Source organism: Pocillopora damicornis, chromosome 9 (assembly GCF_964200805.1).
Source record: "Pocillopora damicornis chromosome 9, jaPocDami1.2, whole genome shotgun sequence".
NCBI lineage: Eukaryota > Metazoa > Cnidaria > Anthozoa > Scleractinia > Pocilloporidae > Pocillopora > Pocillopora damicornis.
Window position 1 is genome coordinate 14,332,379 of NC_142678.1, and position 13,251 is coordinate 14,345,629.

The following is a 13,251-nucleotide window of genomic DNA, read 5'->3' on the forward strand; positions in this document are numbered from 1 at the left end:
TGTGAGTGATGTCTACATTCTTAAAAAAGGAGAGAAGAATATTAATGTGGGAAAGAACGAAAATGTCGAATTACCTCACTCACAGGTATTTTGTGGTAGATTATGTGTGTTTTGCGAATAAATGTAACCAAAAAATAAACTGTATTGGTGCCAAGGATACCTGTTAGTACAAAATGTAGACAGCAGACCGGATACAAAATATAGACTGCAGACTGCAGAGTGGGTACAAAATGCAGACTAACAATCTGAAGAGTTTTTACGTCTGGTTTATAATAACATGTCATCTTACAGCTTACCGAGTGACACGCAATCGCTTTTCTGCGTTCTGCCTTCACGATTATTTGGACTATTGTGGAATATTCCTGGCCTATTTCTTGATGAAAATCGATCGCAATATAATTTCAAGCCTTCAATATAGTCTTCTTACTTTGCGCGCGAGTTGGTTGGTGTGATGTCTGTACAGATTTTACCAACGTAATAAAAGAAGATGACGTAATAACAGTGATGATAAAGCAAGCTTAAAACGGCAGAAATCGCCAGAAAATACAACGGATGCACAGGGTATGAGTAAGTTTTATTGATTTTACGAGAAAAATGTTCATATTTCGAAATATGTGTCGTTGTAAATCGACCATACTTCGTTCCCTATACTATTCCCTATGCACTAGTCAGTGGAAAGCCCCGCACCCCCATACACGGGGAATAGCGGGGCATTAGACCAGGCGTCCCAACTAAATGAAGCAAATTCCCCGCTATGCAGGGCAATTTCTTATGTCAAAACCTCATTTTTGTACTCCGCCCCCGGGGCAATACTTGAAAAATCCCAAATACACAACGTTGACCAAAATTAATTTATTTCAAGGATTGTGCCTCAAATTTAACTCTTACAAAAACTTTTTCAATGTCTTCATAAATTAGATGAAACAATCATGGCTTCCTCTACTCCTCTTGGTAAGACATAGTTCTGTAAACTTTTCTCTGGACATGTAAATGACTAAAAAGAAAACGCCCATTGGCTCGGTTTGCACAGTTGCAACGGAAATGAAAACAAGTGCCAAAAGACAAAAGGTCAACGCTCTAAATAAATCGCTAATCAAGCATGACGAGGGCATAAACGATACCCAACTTTTTCTAATTTCACTACAAGACATGATAATATTTAGAGATTGAACACAGAATTTAATCGATGGCCCATTACAAGCATGAAAAGAATGGATTTTAAATCGTACATACCTTCTTGTTGGCGGCCGCCATTTTGAGATCATACGCTTTCCCAGTGTTCTTTGCAGGCCTATTCAAAAGCGAAATCCTCTAGCCCCGCTAACGGTCCCCGGTTGCTGTTATTTGTGTCTAATGTTGTCGAACACCCCGCACACTGGGGCAAAGATGACCACTAAAAACCGCTAAAATCCCCCGCTAATGACCCGCATTCCCCGGGTATGGGGGTGCGTGGCTTTCCACTGACTAGTGCATTATAACGTGCAGTTCCTCTCGTAACTTAACACCGAGTCACACAACGCGTGACGCGTTCATAAATTAATCGTTGGCTTTTTCTCGAGACGTGAACTTGGGCCGCCTGTGACAAGACAATTGCGTAAACAGTATTTAACATAATAACATTATACACAAATAAACACAGGGTTTTGGATCACGTATTTATTCAAAAAGAATATCCATACAACTACAATAAAAACAAACATAAGATTCACCTTTCTGATCGTGAAATTAATACCATTCGTACTGTTATCGTAGCTACGTTCCTTGCCATCAAGTGAATCCAACATGTCGTCTTTCTTCACAAGTAGTTTACATCCATTATAGTTATGTTATTCAGTCTCACGGTAGTAGTGTTGTTCAATAGATTGCATAGAGTATATGCAGTTTGGTTTCAGATTTCAGATTTTGCTTTTTACAACAAGTGAACGTTTTTCAACTAAGACATTGGCATACGTAGCATACAAGGCATTCAAGGCTTTCATGGCTTTCAAGCGTTTTGCGACTCAATCCGTTCCAAAATTACTGCTCAAAAACATCTTTCAGTGTGGATTAGCCGCGATTAATACGACTTGTATATGCGTCTGTAAGTATTTTGCGCGTTTGCGCCATAATGCTCCAGGAGATCGCAATCCAAATACGTTGAAATACAAAACATCTGACCAAAGAGTTTTATAAGCAAAATCTCGTGATTCGTCATGTGACCCGGCCCTGTCTGTGCATGACAACGTCAATCATCATCAAGATAACACGCGTGATCAGCATGTGAACACGTCATTGGATCACAATTAGTTGTCATGGTGTTGAGGGATAACACGCGTGATCAGCATGTGAACACCTCATTAGATCACAGTTAGTTGTCATGGTGTTGAGGGCCCAATGACCTTTGGGTACTATTGCGCAATTTTTCCATTTCGTGGCGGAGGAAAAAAAAAAAAAAAAGACGACAAAGCTCAGAATTGCTTTAGAGCCGTTGTTAAACATGTAACAGCCAGTAGCCGAGAAACAGCTGTCAGTTGTCGGGTTCGTACAATTATCTGCCTCTTGAGCCAGACAATCACCAAAAGCACTACGGAAACACGCTTTACACTGTGTTGTATTAACTACAGCCTAGGAAATAAAATATTGAGAGGTGTTAAAACTCAGACCTAGTTCTTTGTAAGTATAAACCGAACATTAGCGTTTCAAAGCATGAATAAAGGGGGTAAGATTCTACAGAAACTGTGGTGTTGCGTCGGTTGGAGAGTCTAACAGGGTTGTTCTGAGTATTATCTACGAGTTGAAAACGCAAATTGGCCACCGTGAAGAGTTTCAAAGCTGACGTTCTGAGCGTTCTGACGACGGGCCACCATTATTTGTTTTTAAATCAGAACTTGACTCGCTCCAACTGAGGAAAGATCGTGTCTGATGGCAGTGACAGTGAATTGTTTTTAGAGGAATCGGGCAAATATGATTTGCAGCAAAGGCGAAACTCTTTGATCCGCGCGAATGCTAATAAACAACACAGTTATATGGTTATCAGTAAAGCCCAGTATATATCAGATTGTCTCACTGTCAATTTGCAACTAAGAATTGTTGGAGGTTTCTTTGATTTTGCTTGAAAAGACGATACCATTTTTAACCTCAAAGTATCGTTTTAAAATTCCGCTTTAAATAGTTTCTCGAGGACGAAAACTCCGCTGAAAACTTTTTTCAAAAGCAAAGTTTCCTCTGTCATTTTTTACTAACCATATCCGACCCAAATTCCTGAGAAGAAGTAAACAAGAGTCGCTAAAAGCTTCATTTTGTCTTCGTTGTGCTTGTAAGTAATAAAGAGTCTTTAGAGTCGTGCACCAGAAGGTGAATTTTCTCCAAATTAAAGATTCCTTACAAAGTGTCGGCGGACAAATTTTAAGTATTATGACAATTATCCTGTATGATGCACCTGGTTTCTAACTTTAAATGAAAACTCCTAGACATGATGGCTGCTTGAAACTAAAACCACTCAGTATTAGTTAAAGCACAAAGAAAATGTATGACCTACGGGCAACTAGGTGGTTAAGGTTTATGATTAGGATCTTTTTAATAATAAACGAAAAACAAAAATTGTTTTTTACTTCTATTTCTCCGAACACAACAAGGGATAAAACTTACTCATTCAACTTGTAATTTCCACTACATCATATCTGGATCAGCAATGAAGTTCCTACCCTGTACACAATTTCTTAAGGATGAATCTTTAATGTCGGTCCGATTAAAATAGCCCTCTATCTTGTGGGTATCTCAAAATATGACTTAACTGGTAATAGTTCTCGCTAAAACTACCCCTAGCCTTTGAAATATATGCAAAATTTATTTAATTTACTGGAGATGTAAACTGCCTTATATTCTTCCAGAAAGGAAACGAAAAACACTGTACGAAAATGAAACTAAACTGATTAGCAGCACTGCACGAATTAGGATAGTAAAAACTTTTTGTATTTAATTTTCCTATGCGTTTTGTCGTTTAGCCTACAGTCAAATCTATATTAAGCGACGCCGTATTTAGCGGTCACCCTGTATTTAGCGGTCGTTTGTCAAGTTTAATAAGAAGAGCCCTTATGGTACGTAGAAAACCTCGAAATAGATAACTCGCTAAAATGGGTCCCCTTCGATGTAGTAAGCTGTCAGATAACTAGCAATGCATTTTGGAAGTAAGGTAAGGTATTTTTTGTGAGAATTTGACTGATTTTTATATTCCTTAGAGCGGTCGGAAATATTCCCATACAAACTCTGAAAATTTCGCCATGACTCTTATTTCGCAAGATGATCAACTCACAATTGGAGCTTGGGCGGCCTTTGGTTAAACCTAATTAATTGAAAGTTCTAACTGACTATTTGTGTGTTTAGAGCGCATGATTAAATGCTCTAATTGGATTTCAAAGGGCTTATATAAATGTTTGAATCATAAGTTGAAAGTTTACAGTTAATATTGCAAAGGACAATTAATGAGTGTATTTTTGAATAAAAATTGATCAATTTAACTTTGGCGGTGATAGAAGGCCATAGCATTCTTAGTGGTTTCTTTAAAAGCAGCACACGTGCGACGATTTTTCCGGAAGGGACCCTATGTTGTTGACAGTAACCTTAAGATAAAGGATATGTTCAATAATGTATGCGAACTTGATTACAACTGAGATGGCGAGTAGCCGCCCTCACATAAAAAAATACTGATATAATTTCATGTTAATTTTCCTTTAAGAACCCCATGCAGAAATAAGTTGTCGAGGTTAAATCACCACAAACTGAACGTGACGATCATTTTAATTCCCCAAAGATGAGAGCTTTATTGTAATTGTATTCCTAGATAAAAGGTTGAATACTGTTATTGTGTTGAAGCTGCACTTGAAGACAAGATCAGATGCAAATATGACCAAAGAATGGCCTAAAAATTCCTACGTTGGTCTCGTTATAGGATAAATTCTTTGAAAACCGGGAGGGGAGTTGTTTATTGCCAAATAAGTAAAAAAAACTCTCTTCAAAAAAAGCCCAACACCGAAACATCTAGTAGCGAGGAACACATATAACAAAATACTACAAAGTAGCATCATTTACTCAGGCAATTCCATACACACTACACGAAGGAACGGGGTCGTTACAGCCCGGCTGAATGAGCGGGAACTCTCCATAGAAAATTTGATACCTATCTCATCATCTTATCATGTACCGAGCTAGGCTTCTTTCCCAACCAATAAAGATCCCAACACCAAAACCTATATCTAAAAGGTAAAACATCGGGAGGAAACTGACTGAAACTACCCTTAAACAAGACACCGAAGTGGAACTAAAAGTCACTTCTGAAAAAAATCTACTTATACGCTAGTTGGCTCAGTCCGATCCTTCTTCTTCCACTGTGAGGAAGCCTAATTGTATTTTGGCATGATGCGCTTTCCATGTGCATCACGGGCAAAGACTGGGCAGGTATCTGGAGGGAATGGCCAAGGTCCAGCCTTCTTCTCAGCCTCCTTGGAGATCTCATGAACCCTCTTTATCAACTTCTCGAATGCAGCCCGACCCTTTGGAGTGGTAGTCTTATCTCGCATTTCGGCCAGTTTGCCCGCGTACTCACCCATGGTTGTCAGATTCTTGAAGGGACATCCGTCTTTGAAACCAGGGCAGTTTTCGGCGATTCCTTTCATTTCATCAACAAGACCTGTATATGGGCACACACCTTTACCAAAAACTGGACACTTCTTGACGATCTCTTCAACCGTCAAAGAATAGGAACACTGCAGGTTAAAAGGGAAAATAAAGTTGAACTAAAAACAAGAATATTTACTAGGAGTCGGTACACAACAGCTCAAGTAAATCAACTGGGCACTTCTTGACGAGCTCTTCAACCGTCAAAGAATATGGACACTGCAGGTTCAAGCGGATATAAAGTTGAACTAGAAACAAGAATATTCACTGGGAACCGGTACACAACAGCTCGAATAAATCAGCCGTGAGCTAGTCACAATTTTCTTTATTTCAGGTTATAGATTCTGCAGAATGATTCGTGTTTCGAGATTTGCTATGAAAGTGGAAAAAACACTATACAGTGACAATTGTTTGGCATTGCTTAAAAAAAACTAGGGAACGAAAAGAAATTGCCGCACCAAAGCAATACGTTAGAAAGCTCTTTATCGATGGTTTCCATTTAATTTAATTTCCATTTTCCTTCTGAAACCGAAATTACTCACTTCAATGTATGCAGGTTTCAAAATCTCCTTTCCTGCAGTGTCTTTGGCAAAGGGGCAGCCACCCTTGAAGAGGCTTTGAGTTCTGTGCTCTACGTGTTTTTCCTTACTAAGAAAGACGACATCCTTCAAAAACTCGATCCATTGAGCTTCGCCTTTGCACTGGTCACGCATTTGACCCATCATGTCTTGAAGCTCGCCCACGGTCTTGCATTGTTTGAAAGGGCAGCCATTGTTGAAAGGAGGACATTTGGCACAGACGCCTTTCTTTTCTTGGGCAAGCTTGGCATATGGGCAGCCACCACCGAGAAATGCTGGGCAGTGCTTGGATATGTAATCTACGGTGACGTCTGACTTCTAAAAGGTTGAAAGAAAAACGGAAAACCAAGGCTCAACGAGGCGTTTCCTTATTTATGACGGCCGGAATCCAAAACATTTACCATTTGGGGCCATACATTTAGCACATCATGGCTGCCAGAACAATGTAGTTGTGAGGTTAGCGAGAATACGATTGACCCAAACTGACTTACAAAGTCATGCTTACAAAGCGACCGAGAACTGCGTTTGTGGCCCGAAAGAGAAAGTTTTGAAGTTGTGCTCACCATTTAGTGTCTCCTAATCTATTTCTTGAGTCCTCAACGATTTCAATATTTCTGTGGTGTCTTAAATTTAAGTTACTGCATAGGTGAAAAAGTTTTTTTGTTTTGGACTTTCCAAATTCGCTCAAGTACATTCATTCCCACATGGCTGACTGGGTTGACATCTTGTGACTGTAGAGTATAGATTTTTCTTGGACTTTTCGATCAGCTCCCACTACAATTAAAATTTTAAGGCGGAGTGTGTTGCTCAAATACTACTTTAATCGCTCGAAATAGAAAGTTATGAGTTTAACTGATTAAGCTCAGTTTTTTTTCAACAGGCAGTTTATTCATTAAAATGAAAAACTAAAACGATCAACTATAGTAATTTCATCTTATAAATACGTTGTGTCTGTATTGCATAAGAACAATAGATTACATAACCATGATTCCTTTTGGGCTTATAACTGAGCAAGACGAAGGACGAAACTGGCGACACATCGAGATATTGTTCATTGTCATAAAGACAACGTCTTGCCAGATAGAAACTGTGGGCTTGCAACGTTCTTTGGCCACAATTTGAACGACCTTATCATTTTCTTAACATGGGGCGTATCTTCTGTTTGTTTGCTTTTATGGTTTAATAGCGGAAATTATGAACTAAATTAACTTCATATGTACTAGGTTACTTCTGGAAAATCAATGGATTCCAATGAGGCCTGTGCCTTTGTCTTCTAGCTAGTTCCCCTGTATATATGTTTTTGATAGTTAAAGGTATGCAAAGGAAAGTTCTTATTTAATTTTTTAAGGTTGTGTGGGCCGCGATGCCACTCAAACAGGTTGCAAAGACCAACCATGAAGTCAACAGCTTTGATTTGAAGAGAAGAAAACGAAAAGTGAATTGTCAAGCCAATACAATACTTGTAACTTGATTTCTACATCGAATAAAATCAAGAAGAAGCACGACAATTCAATCTACTGTTTCTTGTGGCCTTGCGAGAGAACGGAATAGTTTAGGTTTTCCTCATTTTGCACTCCATCATTTGAGATAAAATTTAATTCATTAAAGGGGAGAAAACATTGCTTTCATGAACTTAGCTTTTTTTCGCTTTTGTAAGTCATCCAAAGAGCTCATTCTCAATGTGATTACTACTTTTTTTCTATCCTACGAAAACCACGCAATGGACGACAGTAATAATAAAATCATCATTCGTCACTCATTTTTAGGATACTTAGCATCAGAAGTGACATACACTGGTTATATTTCCTCAGGATAAAAGAGTTTCAAAAACTACAATATTCTAATTAGAAACGACAGTATTTAGGGAGAGTCACAAAGATTGAACATCAAATGCTATAGCTTTAGCTCCTCAATAAAAAAAATTTGAGACAGTATTTAATCGAACCCCTTGGTTAACTTCAGGACTGAGTCACTTACTAGCTTAGATGAAGCCATGTAGAGCTCGCACGAAGACTTTCTTGCAAAAAGAATTCAAAGACTCGTAAGCTATAGTAGTTCACACTGTTACTGACTTGCTCAACTGATTATGCTGGGCTTGGGTGTATCAATTAAAAAGCAAAAGCGAGGCAAATAACAATGGATGATTGACGCATCAAAACAGGTTATTCTCGATCAAACCGGTTTTCCCAATACAGGGTGCAGTGCATCATTCAGTGAGAATACCTTACCTGTAAATTTGTCATCAAAGTTTCTGATTATTCGTATCAATAGAAGGACCGTCCAAATCTGGTCATTTTAAACTCTTTTTATGAGAAACCAAATGCTTGACTCATCATAAGAATAGATATGTAATTGTCGACCATCATAAAAGACACCACCAGCCTATCGATCTAATTCAGTAAGAACTTTTCAATGCGTCGCGATTCACCTTTGCCATTAAAAGCTAAAAAATAAGCTTAAAATAAGTTTGGGAGACATTTTAATACACCTTTGAACGGCACAGGAAAAACTCTGCCTTTTCCGCATCACCTGATCTCGCATTCCTGATCTTCGCATCATTTTTTTTTCCCGAAACCGCGAAATGCGCTGAATTCGCAAGTCGGGAAGATTTTAAATAACCGCATACGAAACGAAATACCTCAAAGGCTCTTTCCATATGTGGTAATTAGACACCAAAGAAGCAGTGTGTCATTGTCCCTCGATAATGATAATGTTAGAAACGACGAAACATTTGACATAATTGGCTGTGATATATTGCTAATAAAGTTCTCAATGGACGTTTAATGTTTATAAAAGGTTCAAAACTGTACCTATATGAAGACAAGCATCGGTGGTCATGCGGTCATAAATTCAATCCCAATAGAGTTATCTATAATTATCTCAATTACCAAGAGTCTTTTTTTTTTTTTGGTTTGTCCTTTTTGGCGCAATCACTACAATATAGACTCCCTTAGGCAAATCCTGTTTACTACGAAACACGTACAATGTTGCAACCTTGAGTATATGTTGTACGCGGCAGGAACATAACAGGCCAAAAGCGTTTGCTTTCTTTAAACCTGCTGACTTCAGTCTTTAAGACTCCAGATCCCGAAAGCTCTTTGGAAAGTCTTAGGTATCCCAGAATATAACATGTGTTGCATATCTCAGACCATCAAAGGTCAGAATGAATTGAAGTTATTTTCAAAACAACACAAGAAGTCACGAACAACATATTAACCAATTCCAGGCTCACTGGTATACTGGAAAAACTAAATAGTTAAAAGTCTTCAACCAAGCGTAACTTTAGTTAAGCTTGGTTAAGTTCTCTTTTTGCTGACGTGTTACGTTTCTCTTCTTACTTTTCGGTTTTAAAACCTGGTGATATAACTATGCATCACTGACATTGGATAACACTGAGCACATTGGAAGACCAAAGAAGGTTCTACAAGTGCGGTTTGAAAACTTGGCATTACAATTTACATCACTGACCACAACTGGCTGTTACGTGATATCCGCCAATATTTTTATTTAATCAAAGGGTCACTGCTCATCGGCCTATCAGATGTTGCATCAGATGTCATAGAGATTTGGCAATCATGCGTGGTCTAAGGTCTGAATCGGTGTAACAATTCCTTGCCCATCTACGGAATAACGGATGAGTTTTAAATTTTTGCGGGCTTCTCAACAGGGCCTGAAGTGGAGCTGAAGTGAACCACAGATCTGGCTCAAGGACAGCTGCAAAAAGTTTAACTCGAGTTTAACTCGACATTGTGCGACCAAAATACTTCAGTGCCGTAGAGATGGCTCTATTCCAAAGCGAAGCTGATTTTCTCATTTCAATTTCAAGCGAAAAAAGTGTTGAAGTTGACCTTGCGGTATCTTTGCTTCCTGTAAACCCGCTAATTTCAGTCTTTTAAGACCATCAAAGGTCAGAACGAATAAAAATTACTCTTCAAAACAACACAAGAAGTCACGAACAACATATCTACCAATTCCACGCTCATCTGTATACTTATAGCAAAATTGGCCCAAGCTCCAGCTGTGAGATGATCATCTTGTGAAATAAGAGTCATGGCGAAATTGTAAGTGTTTGTATAGGGATATTTACGACCGCTCTTAGGAATAAAAAAATGAGGTCAAATTTTCAATAAAAATACCTTATCTTACTTCCACAGTACATTAGTTGTTATCTGATCGCTTACTATGTTGAAAAGAACCCACTTTGGTTATTCATTTCTGGGTTTACTACGCACATAAGAGGCTCAAGGCTGCACACTCCATTTCAGAACGAGAAGCAAAAAATCCAAGCTCAAAACTGATGACTGGGCGGCCACAAATCCAACGAAAAATTCCAAGCACATATACTTTAGTTTCGTTATAATTCACTACAAATTCAATCTTCACCGTGAAACGGACGCTACGCCGCAATTTGCTTAAAAATTTTCCAGCTTGGACTTTTCTAGCTGCCCGCGTACATATTTACCTTGACAGACGACGAAGGTGAATGTGTACGCGGGAAGTTAGAAACGTCTAAACCGGAAATTTTTCAAGCAAACTTCCCGTTACTGAATGTTTATTTTTCTGCGTTTGTGTTTTGTTTTCTATGGTGAATTCTATACGGAGAATGCGTAGCTGTGTTCGGTTCTGTTGCCATATCATTTTATTCCTTCGCACTATGTGCGGCGAAGGTTCCTCTCGGTCAGTGCTCTAGAGATTGGTTGCTGTAGAGAAATTCCCTCGGTAAACCAACAGCTGACTTTTGACGAAAGAATCAGCTTTATCACGAGGCACGATGAATTTTTACCGAGAAGTCATCAAGCAGTTTCACTGCAAGTTGCCCCTTTCCTCAAAGATTGCAAAGGCAGAGGCTATCGTCACGATCGTCGAGCCGGTCAAACCGAAAGGAAAACGAGTGAGTTTATAGCCATCTGATTCAACTTTATCTCAAATAGGGATTTTAAAAGAGAAAAAATTCTTAAGTTTAAGTGCAGCATTACTATATTATCCATTCCGCTCAAAGGAAATAACTGACATCAGTATTAAAATTATTATTTCGTTCGCATCGAATTTCGCACGGCACTCGGATTCGCTTCCATCTAATTTAATAAAATTTCTCCTCAATTATCTCGTTGCAATGCTGTTATCATAATGACATTGCTACTGTTGCTACTTTTAGTTTCTTGATGGTAGGGGGGAATGATGGCTCGTGGAATGGATTTCCGGAAACCTAGGTTAGGAGAATACACGACCCCTTCGAACTTGTGCTTATGCCAGTATCCGCATGAGGTTTCGCACTGTTCACTCAACAGGATATCGGTCAGCCCAGGAAAGGGCTTGAAATTCATTACAAATGATGTAAGACTGTTGTTAAAATACGATGGAAACTACAATTGGTAGGATTTTCAAACGATACAATAAGAAAAGCGCAAATGTAGTCATGTGGAAAGACAAGGGGTATAAGTACACTTTAAGCGCGTGAAATAAACAACAATAAGGAGCTAACCATTCTTCCCTTGCGGAATGTCAGCCGAAAAGAATGTTGAACAATCGTGCACGGTGTGGGAACAGGCCCCTCAATCAGCATCTTTTTTTAGCTGAATTCATTGGTTATCTTCCCCTGATTTGACTAGTAGTATGTGTTCGTAACAGGCGTCTTCGAAGCCGGTACGGAGAACAAGGCTGACGACATTGACGAATAAAATCTCCTCGATGTCGACGATCGAAACGCGTCCATTTTGGTTATGCAGCTTCATCCTTTCGAAAGTAAGGTATAGAAATACCCGGTTTATGTGTATTACTCTTGTAGCTAACATCATTTGGCGCTTCGGCCACGCTACACGTTCGTCCCTTCTTCTAGTAGATTTCTCCTTTCACCAGCATCATTGCCGACAGTTTTCTAAGTCACAGCTATATAACATGATCGTATTGGGCGCGCGCTTAATAGAGACACTTTTAAGCCGCCAAATCGAACTTTCAATGCACAAAAAAATGGTCAAAGAGAACTGGTTAGGCGCAAAGGGCGACTATTTTTAATTTCAAATACAGCTATCGACTGGAAAATGCAAAAAATTTTGTGCCATTGACACTTAAAGTTCAGTTAAGTTTTCTTTTTGCTAACTTGATACTTTTCGGTTTGACAACTTGGTTATATAACTTTGTACCATTAACATTAGATAACACTGAGCAATATTGGAAAACTAAAGAAGGTTTGACAACTTGACATTATAGTTCTCATCACTGACCGCAGCTTGGCTGTTACGTGATACCTGCCAATATTGTTATTAAGTCAAAGGATCACTGCTCAATTGCGTATCGGATGTTGAAATCACGCGTGTTGTAGAGTCTGAATCGGTGTAATAACAATTCCTTGCCCATCTACGGAGTAAGGGATGGGTTGTCGATTTTGGCGGGCTTCTCAACAGAGGAGCTGCACTGAAGCACAGATCTGGCTCACGGATAGCTGCAAAAAATAAGTTTTACTAGACAATGAACGACCAAAATACCTTAGTGCCGTAGAGATGGCTCTATTAAAAGGCGAAGTTAATTTTCCCGTTAAAAATTTTAAAAAATGTGTTTAACTTGACCTTGTTTGACAAAAATAGCATAGTCGGCCATTGACATTTGATTTGGTTAAACCTCGGAAGTTTCAAGAAAGGTTTTATAAGGATACAAAGTAAACAACTTTCATCAGATACGCCGACGTTACCCAATTCGGCCGGTAGGCACTGTCAAGGAGTTTTGAATCTCAAAAGGGAGCTGAACAAATGAACAGAGTATTTAACAAAGCATTTGCATCATACTCTTTTCTGGTTTATTTTCTAAATCCTCTAGAATTTCAGATAACGCAACAACGGACGTTTTGAAAAACCAATAAAATTTGTTATGTGATTGTCTCCATCGACCATGAGATGACCTTAGAACTGCATTAAATATCTTCGATCTTTTGTCGCCTTTATTATGATATTCAGCGAGTGGTAAGCCTTGCATATACAGTGTGCCAAACAAAATGGACCTTACGAGCAGCAAACCTCAAGACATTATA

The 13,251-nt window shown here is 38.8% G+C and overlaps 1 protein-coding gene across 2 annotated transcripts; it reads right to left on the reverse strand.

The window, feature by feature from the left end:
* Positions 1-4,772: 4,772 nt before the first annotated feature.
* Positions 4,773-12,080, reverse strand: LOC113679393 (uncharacterized). Of its 2 annotated transcripts, none has more exons than XM_027196344.2 (3): positions 11,713-12,080; positions 6,195-6,548; positions 4,773-5,741 (listed from the first exon to the last, which is right to left on the reverse strand). In XM_027196344.2, exons 1-3 carry the CDS (start codon positions 11,791-11,793, stop codon positions 5,376-5,378), a joined length of 801 nt encoding a protein of 266 aa, XP_027052145.2. In that variant the 5' UTR covers positions 11,794-12,080; the 3' UTR covers positions 4,773-5,375. The 2 variants fall into 2 exon arrangements, with proteins under 2 accessions (XP_027052145.2, XP_089038250.1); XM_089182124.1 differs by lacking the exon at positions 11,713-12,080 and adding an exon at positions 8,208-8,410.
* Between the last annotated feature and the right edge of the window lie 1,171 nt (positions 12,081-13,251).

Excerpts from the sequence above, each read along its gene's own strand:
- LOC113679393 (XM_027196344.2), bottom strand. The coding sequence starts at position 11,793 with ATGCTGATTGAGGGGCCTGTTCCCACACCGTGCACGATTGTTCAACAT. Across the intron at positions 6,549-11,712 it reads CATTCCGCAAGGGAAGAATG|AAGTCAGACGTCACCGTAGA; the intron begins GTTAGCTCCTTA and ends TCAACCTTTTAG. Across the intron at positions 5,742-6,194 it reads TGAAACCTGCATACATTGAA|TGTTCCTATTCTTTGACGGT; the intron begins GTGAGTAATTTC and ends TTTAACCTGCAG.